This window comes from Myotis yumanensis, unplaced genomic scaffold (genome assembly GCF_028538775.1).
Source record: "Myotis yumanensis isolate MYYU_CA2020_CCGP unplaced genomic scaffold, mMyoYum1.0.hap1 SCAF_14, whole genome shotgun sequence".
NCBI lineage: Eukaryota > Metazoa > Chordata > Mammalia > Chiroptera > Vespertilionidae > Myotis > Myotis yumanensis.
The window spans coordinates 2,519,790-2,540,324 of record NW_027223765.1 but is presented as its reverse complement, the minus strand read 5'-3'; the positions used below and the strand labels follow the sequence as shown (position 1 = coordinate 2,540,324).

The 20,535-nt window shown below is 44.7% G+C and overlaps 1 protein-coding gene and 1 non-coding gene across 8 annotated transcripts in view; both read right to left on the bottom strand.

Moving 5' to 3' along the window:
* DOCK3 (dedicator of cytokinesis 3) overlaps positions 1 to 20,535 on the bottom strand; it is a 175,579-nt gene that overhangs the window by 76,221 nt on the left and 78,823 nt on the right. For all 7 annotated transcript variants that reach the window (XM_070391345.1, XM_070391351.1, XM_070391347.1 and 4 more), the window contains exons 10-12: positions 7,013 to 7,094; positions 1,796 to 1,856; positions 296 to 443 (exon numbers count right to left, since the gene is read on the bottom strand). In XM_070391345.1, coding sequence (XP_070247446.1) covers positions 296 to 443; positions 1,796 to 1,856; positions 7,013 to 7,094 — 291 coding nt within the window. The remainder of the gene's footprint in view (positions 1 to 295; positions 444 to 1,795; positions 1,857 to 7,012; positions 7,095 to 20,535) is intronic.
* LOC138992805 (U2 spliceosomal RNA) lies at positions 15,121 to 15,313 on the bottom strand. Its single transcript, XR_011468144.1, has one exon. It is a non-coding gene; the product is annotated as a U2 spliceosomal RNA (small nuclear RNA).

Sequence of the window (20,535 nt, the reverse complement as noted above, 5' to 3'; positions counted from 1 at the left end):
ATATAGATGGCTGGTTAATCCAGGCTAGAAGAGAAAATGTGGACCACCAGACTTTTACGTTAGGAAAAAGGCTCCAAATTCATCTGCTTCAGAATCACCTGGAAGCTTATTAGAAATACAGCTGCTGGAGCCCCATCCCAAACCTTAGATCAAAAACTCTGACTTCCGAAGGGCTCTCTACCCTACGTGCCCTGATAATTCCATGCCCACAAAGCTTAAGAACTGCTGCCCTTGAGGACAGTGCTGGGATGTCTTACGTTACAAATCATTCATATTTCTGATATGCATTACTCACGTGTAAACCTTAAGAACAAAATCCTTTTCTTCCTTTAATTCTGTGAGCGACTGTAGGATGTCCAGGATGCTTAGGACCGCACAGCCGTACGGTCGCCGGTAGTGCAGGTGAGCAGGGCCCTTCTTCGAGTCATTCAGGAGCATCCGGCCTAGCACACAGCACAAAACCCAGTCAGACTGAGAACTCCATGCCGCTCTCCAGCCCGACTGCCAGCCAGGGATGCCAGAGCTGCAGGCATCTTAGAGATGCTCCAAGTTGGAAGACTAACTTAGGACTAAATAAGGACGCGGGGACAGTTATGTGAGGGATGCTAACCAGGCCTGTGGCCAGGCTCTTCCCCTGCATCACATTCAACCAACCATTCTTATTACCCACTTCAACACCAAAGGGCCATCTATTAATCACGTGACAATAAAACCAAGGTGTCATGAACTTCTTGGAAAAACCAATGTGCTGATTGATTAAAATTTAGGCCTATTAAGGAAGTTCCATATTTTAGCTGCCAAAGCCACTCCTGAACCAGCACAGGAGCAAGACTGCCTCACAAAGTGGATAAAACCTTGCTTTTCCTGCTCACGGGGGCTGAGCTACAGTGACAAGAGGACTTGCAAATGAAATACCAGAACCTCAACAAATGCTTTATCAAGTGAAGCAAAACAAAACCACAGCAAAATGGCTGTTCTGTTGGCAAAGGATTCAAACACATCCTCTGACAAAATTTGCCAAAATCCAAATCTACGAAGGAAGACTTGGTTAGTCAGAGCCGCCCCGATTATGTCATACATTTGAAATAAGGCTAGGCAAACCAACCACAGAACAGTAGCAAACATCACTTTTTTCATCTTGTGTGGCACAGAAGTAAGATGCCATCCATCTGCTGCAACAAGAACAGTGACTCTAATTTTGTGGGAAATCGCGCAGATCTATACTTTGGATACAAAACACAGCAAAGGCCATTCACCACCTGTTAAGTTGGCCACCTTGGCCACCTGCTTTAAGACCTCTGTGGCAGAGGACTGACACAGAGGCAGGGCACTCTGGTAAAGAGAATGCCTACAAGCAGACCACTCGAAATAAAGGGTTTGGGTCCAAAACTAATAGGGAACAAAAACTTGTGAGCCCTGGCGAGTGTGCTCAGAGGGTTGAGCATAGTCCCAAGCACCGAGAGGCCACCAGTCAGGGCAATGCCCGGGTTGCGGCTCAATCCCCAGTAGGGGGCATGCAGGAGGCAGCCGATCAATGTTTCTATTTCTCTCCTTTCCTCTCTCTCTTGAAAAAAAATCAATGAAAACATATTTTAAAAAGATTTTATGTGAAAAAATATACTCATTTATAGCAAACTCAGCTACCATAGCAGCTGAGCTGAAGACAGAGCTCCAATACAGGCTGAGACCTGACATAACAGGGAAGAGGTGGGGAGAAGACAAAGCTCAGACATAGCGGGTACTTATCCCAAGTTGGCCTGGTCTTAGTCACGGGAATGAATAAGGTGAACAGTACCTATTCGTATCACATGGGCAACTATATACAAATCTCTCTTCATATCTTTGCTGCTCAGATCCTAAGGAAAGAGAAAAAAAGTTAATGAAGGCAACGAATACACAGAAAATAATTAAAATTTCATTTCGAACCTCATAAGGTTTACTTTGATGACTTTTAGCGTACGTGATTGGTGGGGAGGGAGGGTCAAGCTCATCGCAGTTTAGTGCTTATACGATTCCTGCATCAATGAATGGCTCATATCTTAGAAGCCTTTGGAAGTTTATTTTATTGATAACACTTTTCCAGCTCTTATGTCAAACACCTAACAAATATCTACAAGAGTTCGCACATTAGAAATCTTCATGATGTTGCCTAATATTACATAACGTTTTGTAACAAAAGAAATGTTCAATGCACAAAAGTGGGAAAACACCAAGAAAGCTCCCTAATGACTGAAATTCTAAAAGTTTATTCTTTACTACTTTACATTTATTCCACTGTCCACACATGATTATTATTGCACACTAGGTGTGCTCCCTTGAAGAAGATTAATTTGATCTTAGTGAAATCCCAATAATTTAATCTCCACTTCTAAATTTAGATATATATCATTTGTACTTGAGTATAAAGCTGAAAATAATTTCATCTGGAAAAATTTAAGGGCTTCATTAAGTAAACAAGTCTGATTCAGAATCAGAAACTTTAAGAACTAGAGCTATGAAAATAATTTCATACATTATTTATGTTTAGAACACATTTGGAAATAAAATACTTAGGAATAGGCATTTATACTTTATTTAACACAATGCACTTGAAGTAATGTTTCAGACTTTCACCAGGTCATCAACTCACTGCTCCCTCCCAGCCGCTGTGGAGAATGAATGACTGATGGAGTGACCTCCGTCCTTATGAGACAGGCTCCCCTGACTTCCCTTTTCCTTCCAAGAAAAGGTCCCTTAGTTCCATTTCCTTCCAACCTTTCATCTTGTGATTGGTCCCAGAGGCCTGTCTCTCCAATAAAGCGGGAAAAGGGACAGCCAAGTGGCAGCCATCATTTTGAATGAGCTTTGCGATCCAGAGTCCCCATGTTTGCCTTGTTTTTATTTATTTTTAAATGAGGACTGCATTAACAGTTTTTAAATTAAATGTATTAAAGTGGCATTGGTTAATAGGGTCATACAGGCTTCAGGCACACATTTCTCTGATACATGATCTTATGTTGCATGTGTGCCTACCACCCAGTCATGTCATCTCCAGCACCGTCTATCTGGCCCCCTTTACCCTTCACCACCCCCACCCCTTTCCTCTGGTAACCGCCAGACTGTAGTTTGTGTCTATGAGTTTCACCCTGTTGCCAGGTCAGGACTAGGGTGAGACAAAGAAGGCATCTAAGGTTCAAAACTGAAGGAGGTCTCATTCTCAGAACCCTCTGCTTTGCTCGCTGGCCCTAGTCCCAGCTCTGCCCTGAACAGTGGTTCTGAACATAGGAAAGGAAGGGAAACATGAAAAAGCATGTGTAATGGCGAAACTGAATTTTCTGATTCTAGACGGTCATAAGCTATAATATTTTGCCAAATTCTTGATGGGATAATAAAATATGCTTGCAATGATAGAGGCTAAAACACAGTTTAACATAAATTGGTATTTCTGGAATCACAAATATATATTTTTACATGAAAGTTTTACTTGTCTTTTGGTATTAAAATGGGTGTTTCAGGCTCCATTTCACTAATTCCTTTAATTTACAAATGGATTTAAAGTTATACCCTCAAAATAGTACTTTATTTTGACACTTATTAAGATGGCAACTAAATAACAAATAAAAACTGAAAAGCAGATTACCGTTTTTATGTGTTTCGGGGGACTGAAACATGACTATTACTGAAGGATATAGAAATAGCTGACACATTCCAAAGGGAAATGGTTCCTTCTGTATAGCCCGGATTATGTTAGTCTGAACTATCAAATGACCCTATAATTATCAACCCAATACACCCAGAGAACTAACCAGATGGGCTGTACACAACAGGACCAGGGACCTCTCCCTCGGCTCTGACTGAATAAAAGGAAGAAGCCTGAAATATAATGAATAGTATTTTCCAAGTAGGGGCTCTTTCTGACCATGTTGTACATGATACCCAGAATTCTTTATGGTATTCATTTGAGGTCAATCAATATATGATAATAATCGGTGCAAGGAAATATTTTGAGTAAAATTATTACTCGTGAGTCCCACATAATTTCAATGCCAAATTTTAATATAAAAGCTATCTTATTAAAAGTAAATGCATAGGTGGGGGGGAGGGGTGGATAAGGTCACATATGTAATACCTTAATCAATAAAGAAAAAAAATCCAAAAAAATAAAAATAAATAAAAGTAAATGCATACTTAAACATAGTTACCACAGAGTTATTAAATGTAAACTCTTCAAAACCAAGTACCAAGTGTGGCTATCCATATTAAATACTCACAACCACCATTCAGCCAATGAGCAAGGTTTGAATTTAGATTTAGTCACTGGACCATACTCTCCAACCCCACCTCATTAGAAGCTAGTGCCCAGTTAGGGCAGTGACTCGGGGCTCAGTGTCTTAGATTCAGTTGCTAACATTCTATTTGAAATATGGAAAGCCAAATCATTTCCCTGCGCCTTTTTCAGTAGAGATCATGGGATTTACAAATATAAAACAAAGCCAATTTGTTCATACTTATGCTGCAGAAAAGGAGGCAATGTTTTAATATGTAAATATTATACTCATAATCAAATTCATTCTTAATTCCACTACCTAAAATTCTATTTTGAAATGTGCAAGAGTATAAGTGAATGTAGCAAATTTAATGCCAACTAATGCAGGGAAAGCAGTACAAGTTCATTGTCTGAGCTGGTCACTCAGATATAACAAAAAGCAAGCACATGTTCATTTAGTCATGTAAGGGATCACTATTACGGTCTCAGTATTTGTCGGGCGCTACGTGTGAGGCGCTGGGTGTCAATAAGGAGTAAATACACAGACATGCCCACTCGCTCATACACACAGCCACAGCTTCCCACGAAAGCCAGCAAACCCTCCTGTATTAGACACCCACACAAACACGAAACACCTCCCTCTTGGACAAAATTGTTCCTGCACAGGAAGCTCTGAAATCTAACAAAGTCAGAAAAAGACAGGTTTTCCAGCGAACAGGGCTGTGCCGTGGATAACGTGACTATAAGGTGGCTCTGACGGCTGCTTGAGTAAGCCTGCTACCTACTCAGTGTGCATGGTCCCCCTTTCCCTGACGCTGAGGCAAGTTAACAGGCTGGCATCACCCACAGCTGTGGTTGCACTTCCTTGCATTTACTCTGAAACTCTGTAGCACATCTGCCAATCTGGAAAACTCCTTTAGCCTACAGGAGGAACTCAAGAAGACAGTCCCACCAAATTATTATTTCATACAGCTTAAAGTAAAACACAAAACTCCTGGCTAGGACAGCCTTGTTAAAAAATCTTATGTGCTTCGAAAAAAATTCCTCAATTCACTTTTTGGATCTTTTAAAAGAAACGCAGGGCTGCACTTCAGAGGGAACAGAGAAATGCTATTTTTAGCAGCAGCCCGGCCTCCTCACGTGGCAGCCTGAACACACATCCTGAGTGCCACGTGCACCTCTGATTTGTCAAGTTGGAGCTACAGCTTAGGCTTCTGGGCCCATATAGATCATTAAAATGCTGTGAAATGAAAATTTTGATTCACTTTAATTATATTCAAATATCATCATAATTAAGTTAATTTCTTCAAGAGACAAGGACTGCACTCATCCTATTCAAGGACAGCACATGCACACAGCTCTGCTCCCACAATGCCAAAGAGCAAGGAATCAACACTTTCTTTTGCTGCTTTAACAAAACAAAACAAAAAAAAGATCAGAAAACCAGGATCTAGAAAAACCTCCTAACATGATGGAGACCGTAGACAGAGGGGCGCCTCAGCTCTCCCAGCTGTTCCAGGCGGTGCCGCAGCCCCACCTCCGAGCTCAGGTGCTCTCATGTCAGAAGCTCCCCGCCCCCTCCCCCCCCCCAATCCTCTAACCTAAGCCCATTCACTGCCGTTTGGACTCTTTCCCTGTCCTTCTCCTTTCCTGCGGAAGAGAGAGCACCAGCCTTCTCAGACAAAATGATCTCAACTCCCCTAACCGTCTTCATGGGTCAGCATCGCCTGCCCTCTCTCCCTGCAGTATCACCTAAGCTTTGTATGCTGAGCTCCAAGGTGGGCGAAACATCACTTAGCTGAGCCAGATTTACAGATCTCCATGCGTCTGGAGCATTTCAATAACTGCCTCCCAGAGAAGGTGGTTTCTGGTTCTGCAGTAACGTGAGCTTTTCCCTCAGAGAAAGCCACGTGCCTACCCCACTCCCATGTGTGTCAGAGGCGCACTGCGAGCTGTGAGACAGCTGGGCGCCCCCACCGAGCACGCCCCGCAGGCAGACCCCTACGTCAGTGGGGTCAGTGGGTTCTGATGTGTCGGTATCACTGGAGCAGGTCACAGAACCCACAGGAGTCGCAGCTGGTTTAGAATTCCGACAGCCTTGTTCTCTTCTTCAGCACACAATGAATCAAAGTGGGCGGTCCGTTTGTTAACTGGGTGAAAAGCCTGGGGAGCTCAGAACCAACCTGAACAGTACACAGGCAGTGTGGCGCCGTGAGGCCCAGCACTGTCCACCAAGCAGCTCCCCGAGCCTCTGAGCTAGGAGTTCGCGGGCTCAGAGACCGCGAGGCACAGCATGGCTACATGGAAAGCGCCCTGAAGTACAGGGCGCGCAGGGAAAGCCCCTGTTTGTATTTGAAAGAGGACTATTCAGTTTGTCTCTCTTTATATGCACGCACTGAAAACACAACAAAGCTATAAACCTGACAGATGTCTTTTGAGAAACTATACTTACACATGAGAGAAATTCCCAGTGGCCTTGAATAAGAATAGTAAGAAAGACTGTTCTCAGATTTTAAGTGTCTATTATATTAAATAGCTTATAAAATCTACATCAGTAAAGGCACTTCTTTAGTAAAAAATTCAATTAAAAACTAATTTCAGTTTCTTTAAATATTTCATTAAAACCTGATAGAAACATAAATGAAGTCCTATTCTCCCCAGTGTGTGGGGAAATAGAATAAATGCTTGTTTCTAGGGTGACAATATCCACATAGCAGGCCCCTGGTTGGAGAAACAGCAGAGAAGGGAAAGAGAATTTGCACATACTGTAAAAAGGGCACACATTCGTTCTATCTTCTCTGGGTTCCTTGGCCCACCATTCTTGTTCAGTCTCACCAGAAACCGCTCACTGAAATGTAGGAGAGAGAGACAGAGAAATGTAAGGGACTGCATGCTCCAGAACAAATAAAAAGGCCGTTTACAGAGAAACGCTAAACGCTTCCAGAACAGCTCACAGACAGGCAGGGCCAAAAGGGCGTCTAGCGGAGAGCACTATTTTTCTCGCCAAGCAACACGCAACGGACACTACAAACTGCCTAACAGGTGCTGCTGCTTCCTTGCTTGTGGCTCTCGTCTCCCTAAAGGTGTTGCTCCCATAACTGTGGTCCCAAGACAAAAGGGTAAATAAAGCAAACTCCTGGTGGACAGAGCTGCTGGCCCTGTCAAAACCCAAGAACAACAACAAATCCCCCACCTCCTCCCCGTCTCCCTCCCCTCCCCCTCTTCCCTCTCTCCTCCCCCTCCCCTCCCCCTCCACCTCAATGGCGAAAGGCGCCCCGCAGGCAGTTCCCACAGCGCTGACCTGAGCTTCACATTTGCTATCCTTTCATGCTTCTGGTTTCACCTGAGCTTCTTCACAATTTGTGAGACATTCAACATAACTGTGCGTGTGTGTGTCTGTGTGCGCGTGTGTGTGTCTGTGTGTGCGCGCATGTGTGTGTCTGTGTGTCTGTGTGTGTGCGTGTGTGTGCCTGTGTGTTTCATTTCAAAGGGCTTTAGGTACATATATAATTATTTCCTGTTTTGCTAGCTTCTCCAATGTAAACGATAAATAAATGATGCTCTCTGTTCACATTAAAACTATTTGAAGGCCAATGTCTATCCAATGTTTCCTGATTTGGCAACAGCTATTCTGCAGAAGGAATGGTTCAATATTGTTGGGAAATAATTCGTTAAACACACACAGGTTTCTATCCTCTAGCACTTTTCAGAGGCTTATGACGTTATGTGCTTTAAGTACCAGCCATACACGTGATATCTGACCCACAACCCGCTTGTGTAAGGCAATGGAGTCTGCACAAACGCAGTTTGATAACTGCTGACTGAATATGTTTGCCAATGAGAGCTACACAAAGTACTATTTCCCAAAGGTGTGGGGAAAAAACTGTGGCCAAGACAGTAAAATTTATTCATGAGATTATTTTATTTTATTTTATTGATTTTTTACAGAGAGGAAGGGAGAAGGATAGAGAGCCAGAAACATCGATGAGAGAGAAACATCGATCAGCTGCCCCCTGCACACTCCCCACTGGGGATGTGCCCGCAACCAAGGCACATGCCCTTGACTGGAATTGAACCCGGGACCCTTCAGTCCGCAGGCCGACGCTCTATCCACTGAGCCAAACCGGTCAGGCTTATTCATGAGATTTTATAAACATCCACATCTCTACATGAGGGCAACAGGTCAGTTTTTCTCTTAGAGAATCTGAGAAAAAAAGAGCTGATAAATTCTCACTCTTCAATAAGCAGTGTTGTAAGAGAACTGCTCTGCACTTAGTGGTCTTTATGATGTGCTATACACGAACACTACGTGAAGTTACATTAATTTCACATTATTGAGCAAGTTCTTAGAGATGAATTCCACACCCGAATGGGTGACAAGTCTAACAGCGCCTGCATTTAGAAGCACTTGTTTTATGAGGGTTCTAGTTCACACGCTTCTCCCGTGACGCTAATGCTGGGGGGCTTCCCTGAGGGTCCAGCCTCCGCGGGCTCGGAGGCAGGCAGTCTCGGACCCCCAGGAAGGGAATGTTCTGAAGACTCCGTTTTGGAAATATGAGCCCTCTCCTCAGTAAATTCAGAGGAATTCTCTCAGCTTCTTCAGTTTAATCTCCAGTTTCTCACTGGGTCCTCTGTGGAGACAGATGCCAACTGCTTAGCATCTCTCCCACGATAGCCTTCCAGGTGCTTACAACAGGCAAGTAGCCCCAAGGCCCTACTACACGGTGCTACCCAACAGATTAGGAAATCTCCAATATTTCCTCATGGATTCATTTTCCAACTTAGCTCACTTGGCTTTATTTCTCAAGTTCTTTAAGTTCCCACTTCATTCTAAAGCAGGAAGAGCAGAAATGCATACAGGGGTTTCATGAAGGCAACGCATTGCTGTGGTTTTCAAATTTATTTTTAGTATCAGCTTTTCCCTTCTTTTCAACAAAACCTAGCACTGTTCACCAATATGTGAAAAATTTAAAAACAGAGCTACTTTGGTTGAAGCAGAGATGGAGGCAGGGAGGCAGGGGTAGGAATCCCCCCTACCTAGCCTCTCTCCTACCCACCAACCCCGAGACCCTTCAGGGCTCCAGAGAACACTTCATAACCACTAGTACAATCCAGAGGTTCTTTCTAGCTTTCCTCCTTCCTTTTTATTCTTCCAATAAGCATTCATGAACTCCTAACATGTCACAGGGACTGAGGATCTTCTGCGCGCAGGCATTGTGGAGAGGGTTTCTCACCCTGGCTGGGTGGTTCAGTTGATTGGAGCACCATCCTGTACACCAAAAAGGTTGTGGGTTCGATTCCCAGTCAGGGCACATACCTCGGTTGCCTCCCACGCATGCCGACTGGGCCAGGGAATGAACCTGCAATCCAGGCAAGTGCCCTTGACCGGGAATCAAATCCGGGAACCATTGGTGGGTAGGCTGATGGTCTACCACTGACCTACACCAGCTGGGACAAGAAGTGCACAGTGTTAAGCTTCTCAGTTGAAGAGCGAGCAGCCTTCGGTTCTGCAGAAAACAGCTCGATGCCCTGGAAGGCGGGAGCCACATTAGAGCAGCGCTGCCCTCGGTGCTCGGAGCAGCTCCTTTGTCTGGTGTGGGCAGTGCACCCACCCTTGCAGATGGGTCCCTGGCCACTTCCCCAGAGTAACCCACACCTCTCAGTTCATGAATGAACAGATCAATACACGAATGAAGGCTGGAAAAAACCAAATTAGCTAAGAACTCTTTCATCAAATGTATAGAACGCTACTTAATTCACTTAACTGTACTCAGATAAATATATGCCCAAGCACTATTGCAAAAAAAAAAAAAGCATTTAAGAACAAATCATTGATAACTTCATCTAATTTTTCCAATTTATTTACTTTGGAAACAGGAAAGATTTAAACAAAGGCTAAGTGTGCTTGCTTTCTAAGATCTCATGTAAAAACACTGCCTTTGCAATAATAATATAGAAAAACAAGGGTCTTTTATGAAAGATCAGACCCAACATAATCTAATAGTAGCATTTCCTAATGAGTATTCTAGTGACTGAAAAAAGATAACCTCAAAAATTCACTCTTGCCGAAACCGGTTTGGCTCAGTGGATGGAGCGTCAGCCTGCGGACTGAAAGGTCCCGGGTTCGATTCCGGTCAAGGGCATGTACCTGGGTTGCAGGCACATCCCCAGTAGGGGATGTGCAGGAGGCGGCTGATCGATGTTTCTCTCTCACCGATGTTTCTAACTCTCTATCTCTCTCCCTTCCTCTCTGTAAAAAATCAATAAAATATATTAAAAAAAAAATTCACTCTTTCACTACAAGGCTCTAATTGCACGTAAAACCTTTTTGAATGAGCAAACACCACTCTCTCTAGGAATTCAATGCATAAGACTTCCCACAGTTTTCACAGTTAGGCCCTGGAACTCCTACCGGAAATGACACAAAGACCGAGGCTTTAAACAGGACAACAGCAACGCCAGCACCTGTGCCGCACATCAGAGTCACCAGCACTTTCTCAGGCAGCACGTCACGTGACCAGTGGGACTGTTCCACGCTCTCAGTGGGAAGGGGACCTTCCTGGGCCTGTCCCTCCCTCACACACACTTGCACTGATAGTCTTTTGTTCTGTTTCAATATGTGAACATTCTTGTTCTTCTTCATTTCATTCCTTTCCCTGGACTGTCATACAACACACACACTCTGCTGCAGATTTGGCCTAAGTGTTCCAGGGACACCAGGAGATGCATTATTGATACTTAGTAACTTGTTCTTGTTACTATTTCTGCTGCGTTTTTGTGCCTCAATGAGGCAGTCTTCCTGTTTGAGAGATTCCTAATGGGGAGAGCAGAGTTTATAAAAACCAAAATATACAGAGGAGAAACAGAAAAATCTTCTCTCCTGAGTGGAAGCTAGAAAAACTCAGCCAACCAGAAAACCAAAGAAATATTTAAATCTGCCAGACATTTTACTAGATATTTTCTAGGCTTTTAAAGTATAAAACTGAAAAACTCGGGAATAATATCAAGGAACATAAGCAAATAAAGATTTCCTAGGTACTAAAACTTTGAAAATATCTAAGATCTCTAATTTTTTAAAGTTTAAAATATAGGAACAATGTTCACTGCACTATGTCAAATTCTTTTTTATTCTCACTTACTATAGAAAATTGGTGATACTATTTAAAAAACAACACTACAGTAACATAGCTAGTAAGGTATCAAGACGAGATTTCAACTGAAGTCTTAATTCTCCAAAGCCTGTACTCATTCCAATTGTCTTTCACAGTATATAAACTAGAGGCCCAGTACACAAAATTCGTGCACTTGGGGGAGGCACCCTCAGCCCAACGTGCGCCATCTCACAGTCTGGGAGCCCTCAAGGAGCCCGCTAAGCTGGCAGTCGGATATCCTTAGCGCTGCCACAGAGAGGCCGGAGAGGCTCCCGCCACCGCTGCTGTGCTCACCAGCCGTGAGCTGGCTTCTGGCTGAGCGGCGCTCCCCCTGTGGGAGCTCACTGACCACCAGGGGGAAGCTCCTGCGTTGAGCATCTGCCCCCTGGTGGTCAGTGCGCATCATAGCACCAGTCATTCCACCATTCGTTGGATTTGCATATTAGGGTTTTATTATATAGGATGGTGACAATGAGATGCAATATTGGTCAAAAAGAAATAAACCAATTTGAAAATAGCTACATGCTCTAAATATTACCTACCTACAGATGTGCACAAATGGGTACATCTGAGACTACAAAGGACTCTCGTTCTTAATTTTCCTCTTTTCTTCATGTCTTTCCTTCCTCTTGATACCCTGTGCCCATGGACTCAGTTTGCTCTTTCTGCCATGGCCCTGCACAACCATTTCACCCCCTATACGCAGTCCACCAGGTCCTATGCTATGTTACACAATACGGTAGCCTCTAGCCATATGCAGCTATTTATATCTAAATTTAATCAAAATTAAATAGAACTAGAAACTCGTGAGGGAGAGAGCATGAGGAGGCCCGCGCATGGATTCCTCCAGCCTGAGTCCATCTCTGAAGATTCGGCTGCTTCTCCCCTCGATGTCCCTGCAGTAAATCTCAGCCGTGAGGACTTTGTGCTGAGCCCCAGGAGTCCTTCTCGTGAGTGACCACTAGGGGCTGCCCGGCTCTCAGCCTTCAGGTCCGAGGTCCTGCCTGTGGCGCAGCAGGGACTGTGCCTCCTACCGCTCTGCACTCCAAGAGCCAAGCAGGGCTCGCAGTTTACAGAGACGCACTAAATGAAAACAAGCCCTGCTAACAAAGCCTTCTGGACTCCTAATGACTTCATGCTTACAGGACAGCACAATTAAAATTCCAAGGCACTGGGAGCAGAGCGAGAAGCAATAAAGGGCAAGTTTTCCCCAAAGAAGGTTCCTCTCTGCACACACACAGCTTTTTCCTGCTTTAAAGGCTCTCAAGGGCTTCTCGCAATAAATGAATATTCTGCACGTGCCTGCTGCCGCTGCCGGGCTCTGATGACCTCTTCGCCTAATGGACTCTCCTCTGTCCTGCCACCAGGCAAAGCTGACAGGGATCCTGTCACCGGGGTCCCAGGGATGGGCCTGGCAAAAGCAGGGCCTCTGGCGAGGAGCATCTCTGCAGTGGCAGCCGACCTTTATTTGCCCTTCCTGCCTCTCGGAAGCCCCACAAAAGCATGTAAACCACTGATGTTTGGGCTCGAGAGCAAAGCTGCAACACATACACAATAACCACGATCACTGAGGCTCACTATCAGCCGCGCCTGTTCGCCGCATTGTCACTCCAATGAAGCGGACACTCGTACTGTATACAGTGGGGCCTTGACTTACGAGTTTAATTCTGAGACCGAGCTCATTAAGGAGCTCGTTAACTCAAATTACTCTGTCAACTCAATGCAAAAAATCAGCCGAGAGACAGCTGGTATCTCAAAAAACTCGTTAGTCGGGACACTCGTAAGTCAAGGCCCCACTGTACTGAGGAAATGAAAGCACGAGGGTTAAGCAGTCCGGCTTACCTGACGAGTGTGAGTTGAGAGAGTTTAGGACAAGGGCAAGGACAGCCCTCAGAGGTCAAAGCCAGGAATCCTGATGAGCCCCAACTCCCAGGGCTGAGGCTGGAAGCCTCAGGCAGGGCTGGCCTGGGTGGGCCATGTGGGCTGAATCATCCCAGGGGCAGTGGGACAAAGCCACAGACTGGTCAGGGCTGACCACAGCTGGGCAGGAGCCTAGTGTGGAGCCAGGGTAGGCAGATGGATGAGGTAGGTGCCAAGGCACAGGTCCTAGCTGGCACAGGGCCAGCCCAGCATGGGTCTTAGAGTCCTTACAGGGCAGTCTCACCCTGGGGTCAGACAGGCTTCGGAGCTCTGAGTACCCAGGAGCTGGATGCGGGAGGAGTATCAGTGCCCGAGGCTGCTTCTTCACACACCCACAAGCCTCGCAGGCCCACGGCAGGGGCCAGGATGCTCTTCCCGGCAGGGGAAGCTGACCACAAGCCGATCCCTCATTTCCTCTACAGCCATCCTTTCTGACTCGACCCTATGCAAATACCACTAACCACTTAAGGTAAACTAGGCTAACTGTTCCTCTGAAGCCATCCACAGGGTGCTCAGCCTTATCAGTGTGAGCCTTAATATATCCTACACATTTCTTTTAAAAATATATTTTATTGATTTTTTTACAGAGAGGAAGGGAGAGGGATAGAGAGTTAGAAACATCAATGAGAGAGAAACATCTATCAGCTGCCTCCTGCACACCCCCCACTGGGGATGTGCTTGCAACCAAGGTACATGCCCTTGACCAGAATCAAACCTGGGATCTTTAGTCCATAGGCCGACGCTCTATCCACTGAGCCAAACCGGTTAGGGCAATCCTACAAATTTCTTAATGAAAGAAAAAAAACAATTCAGTGCAAAAATTCTTCAAAGTATCTATACCTTCCAGGGTTTATAGTATATATTTATTTGTTGTCTGTTTCCTCCTCTAGAATGTAAACTATAACAGGAAAGGGATTTTCCTTTCCTGTTATGACTTGTTTTGTGCTGAATCCCTGGTGCCTGAAACACCTTTTACATGGTTAGGTGTACAATGTGTTGAATAAATCAACAAGAGGACTATTACAATTATAACTGCAAATCCACTCCAATTTGTAAAAAGTAAACAATTTTCAAATCAGCACTGAAAATGTATTCCTAAAAAGTCATTCCTAACACCATCCTACTGCCTTCTGCATGTAGGAGCTCTACCCAGAATCCAACAGATTCTGAATTCCTGGAAAGGTGAAGGGATTAAGAAGTACAAACTGGCAGTTATAAAAATAGTCATGGGATGTAGAGTACAACATAGGGAATATAGTTCATAACATTCTCATAACTATGTATGGTGTCAGATCAGTACTCGACTTATTAGAGTGATCACTCGTTAATTATATAAATGCCTAATCATTATGGTGCACACCTGAAACTAATATAATATTGTATACCTGCTGTGCTTAAAGAAGAAATTTAAGGAAAATCCAACCAATTCCTTAAACCCAGCTGTCCGGGTAGTGGTTCTCAACCTTCCCCGCACACTGGAGCCACCTGACAGCTCCGGCTTCACTAATGTGGGGTGTGGCCTGGGCCTTGGGAACTTTCGTTCTAATGTGCAGCCAAGGCGAAGCATTACTGGTCTCACGTGGGATGGTTGCCTCCCACAAGGCCCTCCGCCCTTGATTGGAAATCATCTAGGATATGTTTCTTGTTGGTTTCAGAGGGAGGGAGAAGAAGAGAAAACACAGGTTGGTTGAGCAGAACGAGAGTGGCCTTGGCCTTTAGGACTGGGTTTGACTTTGCTTTCCACCATTCTAGCAGTGTAGGTTGACCACTCTAGTAGTGTAGATTGAACCTTACTTTGAACCATCAAAATCCCCTCCCCCCTAAAGGGGGTGAACTGTTCCTGGAAGTGCTGGAGTGGACAAAGCAAGCTCCTATTCCATTTCCTAAGCCCCAAAAATCCATTTAACACATTGTCCTCAGATAGAGGACATATCAGATATTAAACTGATAAGAACAGACACTACACTTGGTCTTAGCCAAAAGGCCAAAAATCGATAATGCTGCCACCAGCTCTCCGCCAGGCTTACCATTGGCTGCAGCTTTTACATTTGTGGTTACTTTTATGCCATAATGATTAGACTGTTTTTCAATATGTAATATTTCTAAAACTCAATTTATTATTCTTACTTCAAAATAATAGGTTGGAAACAGTAAATAAAATAGTAAATAGAATTCTTTACTGCTTTTCCTATGTGCTCACTGCTCAATGTGTTTTGCATAAACCTGTCCTTCCTCCTTTTAACAATCTTGGGATTGGTCCACATACAAGCTGCATTTCAATGCCCGCTTGGTCTCCTTTTCTCCTAGACTGTGGTCCAGTCTCCCGTCCTAAAGGCTTTTAGGCGTGCCCTGGGGACAGCCAGCGGGGCTTCCGTCAATGGTTGAAGATGCGGTGGGTGGCGGTGGCCCCGTTTGCGGGACACGTTTGAAATGAGCACAGGCCTTGGAGTCCAAACTGAGGAGCTGGGATTCCTGACTTAACGACTCGAGCCATGTGGCACAGGCGCCCATCTCCTCCCCTGTGAGCTTAGGAGGTGGCCGTGAGAAGTGAGGTTGGCCTTTAGGACAGTTCTTGCATCCTGGCGCTTATGTGCTCCTCCTTGACTTGTCACATCCACCCCCACGCCACGTACGTCTGGCCGTCGACCCTTCATGGAGGGGTGAACGTGCCCTGAGAAAGGCCTTTCAGAGGTTCCTTATTCCAACACCCAGGATCCAGCCCTGGGAGAGGGGGTGGGGCCAGTGTAGGTCAAATTTAAATGAGCAGTTCTTTTATAGGCTCAAAGCCCGGCTTTATGAAGGGATTCTATATCCGGCCTGTCTGAGAAGGGACCTGAAGTCCTGTTTCCTTGGAAAGTAGAAACCTGGGTTCTGTGTCAAAGGTATAAGCATGACTGAGATCCTTCAGGCAAGAGTAGATCATTCCATTCTAATTAAGTTCAACTGGCAAGGTTCCTGAAAATCCATGATTTTAGAGAACAAGGTCAAGGTTACCAGCACTGTTTCTCGCCCGCCCCCCCCGCCCCCCCCCGCCATATTAATAAACAGAAGTGTAAAACCAGGGCCTCCAGGGAGGGGCTACTTTAAGGGGTGTGGTCTGTCGAATAATGCCCCACAAAGAGAAAATAATAATTACTGGTCTAAAACCAGGTCCCTTAAACCTGCCCACTCCGTATTCCCGCCTGTGGTTAATGGCCTCCACATACACTCAACAGTCACCCCAACACCGCAGAGCGAAGTCTAGCAAATGTAATAATCAATGAAGATAATATAATTTTTGTCCAATAAACAAGGGACGGTTATGACTTGCTTTCCTGTGCAACCTATAAACTGTAGCTCTGCTTTCCATTTTCCAGCTACTGGACTCTGGTCTCTGGTGGATTCCCTTGTGTCCGAGCACCTCACCACTTCACACTGTAGCTCCACCTCAGCCCAGGCTCCAGCTCCTGGGCCTCCACTGTCATTGATTTATTTAGTGCATCTCTCTATTCTGTCTTGATACTGAAATATTCCTATTTTCCATTAAAAGCTCTTGAAAGAAAATGCTATATTTTTGTGTTTAGGTTCAAACTTAAGGGCAACAATCAGGTTGATATTTAATAGAGTTTTTAACTTCGATTTGAAGAGTCCATGTAAAGTGTTATGTGGACAAAAAGGGGGTAAAACTGACAAGTCCAGTGATGGAAAGTAACCTCACAGGGTGATCGGACCATAAATTCCTACCTGGGCAGGTCACGGTGGGTAGTCACACCTGAGGCAGGTAACTTTTTTAGCAAAAGGTTTATCTTTGTCTTGGGTAAGGCCCTGTCATTGTTTTTGTGCATGTAGGTTAACATATCGTTGAAATAAGCCTTAACTACCCTCAAGAAAGCACATAATCTTGTTAACTATCCTGTACCAATCCCTGCCTTGTTTTCTCCCACTTCCATGTAATATTCCTCATGTTCCCTCTAATTCTAAATGCATAAAGTAAACTGCAAAACTGTCGTTCTCTGGAGCATTTGAGATATTGCTTCCCAGCAACTGTCATCAGTTTTGGCTCAAATAAATTCTTACAAAAATTCTCTGCAGGGTTAGACATTCTTAAGTCAACATGTACTACGGCTCCCTGGCAAGCAAGGGGGGCGGCTAGGAGCTTCAATAATAATTAACTGAGTTCCAGGGAAGCAACTCGCTGATCTCTTTCCACACGAGTCTCTTCTAAACATGCTCAGAAGGAAAGCTGGTTGGACTTGTCCCTCAGCAGCAGCCACACCTCCAGATGCCATGCTAGGTAAAGTTAGCGTATACAGTCATGTTGCAACAAAACAGTGCCCACTGTTTTCTACCAAAGAACAGATCTTCCGAAGCTCACAGCTGTATGTATCTTGTGTTTGAGATTCTCAATGTCCATTTCTCTCATCCATTAACCTTTGTCTAACAAGTCGGACTGTGGACATTCCTGGTTCCCATGACTGCAAAGGATCAACCTCGTTTCCGAGCCCCCTCTCATTTGTACTACTGCTTTTCTTCCCTGTGCCTGATTTCCCGTTACCCTAACAACAGCCTCCCGCGTGCTCCACGGACACCAAGCCTACACATCCAATGCTCCGTTTTCCTTCCTCTCAGGAATCTCCATTCTTTGCTTTCAAGCAGCAGATAACACACCTTTTCCAGTGGAAAGCCTGACGCCCTGACTGACATGCGGACAGGGTCTAGTGTTATTCTACTTTGTACTGTGTGTAATGATCTGGACAGAGCAGAAGGCAAATTTCTTGTAAACAAAGAACTCAAAGACCCTGATCATTTCCTTAACCCTTTTTATCCAGACTCTGTAGGATATTGTAGAAAAACTTTTCTCCAACCTGACATCTAGACTCAGAATATAGTGAGAGATGGTATAATGGTACACACAGGAGAGCTTTTTCTGACCTTATTCTCAGATGAAAACAACACAGGTTTAACCACAGACCAATGTACATATCTGAAGGGCAAGTTTCACTTGGCCTATCTCTTAGCAGATTTTCCCTATAATGTTTCTGAGTATGATCTGATGCGTTGGACATATATGTAGAAGCATGTTGAGTTGGCTTGGCCACTGGAATGCAATACAGTTGACCCTTAAACAATGTGGGGATTAGGGGCACTGACACCCCCACCCCTGGCCACAGTAAAAAATCCATATATAACTTCTCCGAAGCCATCCTCTGTATCCTCGGAGGAGTGGTTCTAGGGCCCTCCCCCATCATGGATACTAAAATCTGCAGATGCTCAAGTCCCTTATATATAACTAGAGGCCTGATGCACGAAAATTCGTGCAAGAGCAGGCCTTCCTTTCCCTGGCTGCTGGCACCGGCTTCCCTCCAGCACCCGGGACCCGGGCTTCGCTCTGGCCCCAGCTTCGTCTGGAAGGATGTCCGGAAGGGCATCCAGTCTAATTAGCATATTACCCTTTTATTATTATAGATTGGTTTTACAGAGAAGGGGGGGAAGGGGAGAGGGAGAGGGCGGGAGGGAGGGGGGGAGAGAGGGAGAGAGAGAGGGAGAAACATCGATCAGTTGCCTCCTGCATGCACATTGTTTACTTATTATAAACAGGGGATTGAACCCAACACCTTTTGGTGTACAAGACGATGCTCCAACCAACTGAGCCACACCTGCCAAAGCCAAAAATATTGTTCTGATTCACGGTTGGCTGAATCCATGGCTGTGAAACCCAGGGATCTGGAGGGCCAACTGTATATTTATTGGGAAAAAAATCGACATATAAGAGGACTGGCACAGTTCAAAACCGTGTTGTTCAAGGGTCAACTGTCAGCAGAGCCAGGATTCTAGCCCCTCTTATTCCTGATGGGACTTAGAAAATCCTTGGGGGCCTGTTGGGGAGTGGGCTGAGCCTACAGGCTGGACCATACCAGGGGCCTGAGTAGAAGCCTGAACTGCAGGACCATCACCAGCTGCCTGAGCTCTTGCAGATGAGCTGCAGCTGCATTGCAGACACGACCTTTTGCAAAGGGAAGCAAAACCGCTTGACTTAGTAAACAATGTTCTCATCGTCATTTTAAAAGAAAATTTCTCTCCAGGGGCACCTGAGACTTGCAGAGGCAGTTAGCTCACTTGGGTGGAATGCCTGACTCGCGGCCAGAACCCTCACTTCAATTACAGAGGCAGCTGATTTTCAAGGAAAAGTTTATTCTACACAAGGGTATTCTGAATGGCGAGTAAGCAGCAGAATAGGAAATGAGGATTTTTTAGCTTGTTTTGCACAGCATCTGTGAAAAGATGGCTAACATAAGTGTTTTTGTGTGATAATCAAGAGTGGTTAAGTTTTTGAGGGCAACTTAGCATTCCTAAGGCCTAGTAACAACAACAACAACAAAAACAAAAAACAAAAACAGCCCCCACCCCACCCTCAGCCTAGAGAAGACTCCTTGGGGACAGGCAGTGCAGTGCTGAGATCAGTCACCGGCGCCCTGAGGCTTAGAGCACCTGCTAAACCTACCGGCCAGGGAGAGAGCCAGGCATACTAACAGGCACACCAGTGCTGCAGAGAAAATAAGTTAGCGACACAATCACACGTCTCCTGTGAATAAAAGAGAAGTGTACCACACAGAACCAAATACTGATAACACAGACTCTATTCTAGAAGATGACTGTGTGTACTATTTTGAGGAGGTAATTATATGGTAATTGTTAAATAAGATAATGGTTAACAGTCATAATAGATATGCATACAGAAAAATATTTTTAAACAAAGGTAATGACTTCCTTATAGAAGGGGAACCCATGATATTAGGAAAAAATAGGAAAGACATTTTAAATTCTCCTCTTACCTTACCCCATCATCACTGAAAAGCAAAGCAGGTGTTGGTGCCACACTGCCAAGCTGGCCATTTAAAGAAGGGGACAAGTATCAATGAAACGTTTTGGAGGTTTTTTTTCCCATATAGCGCAACCAGTCTTTGTTATAATTCACTATCATTGTCTTTTCCTTAAGACTGTTGCCAGCTACTTAAAAAAAATTACTAACAAAACTTCAAATATCTGTCAATTCAAAGATTCTTTTCAAAAACTATAGTCTTTTAAAAGTTACTGAAGTCATACTATGCATGTAGTTGTGAACAGTGAACAATATTTCATTAATGTTCTTTCACATACAGAATGTAGAAGCAGAAGTAGTCCCTTTTTTGGCAGAATTCTAAGATGGTCCCCCAAACTTGCCTCTTAATTCTAAGGTTG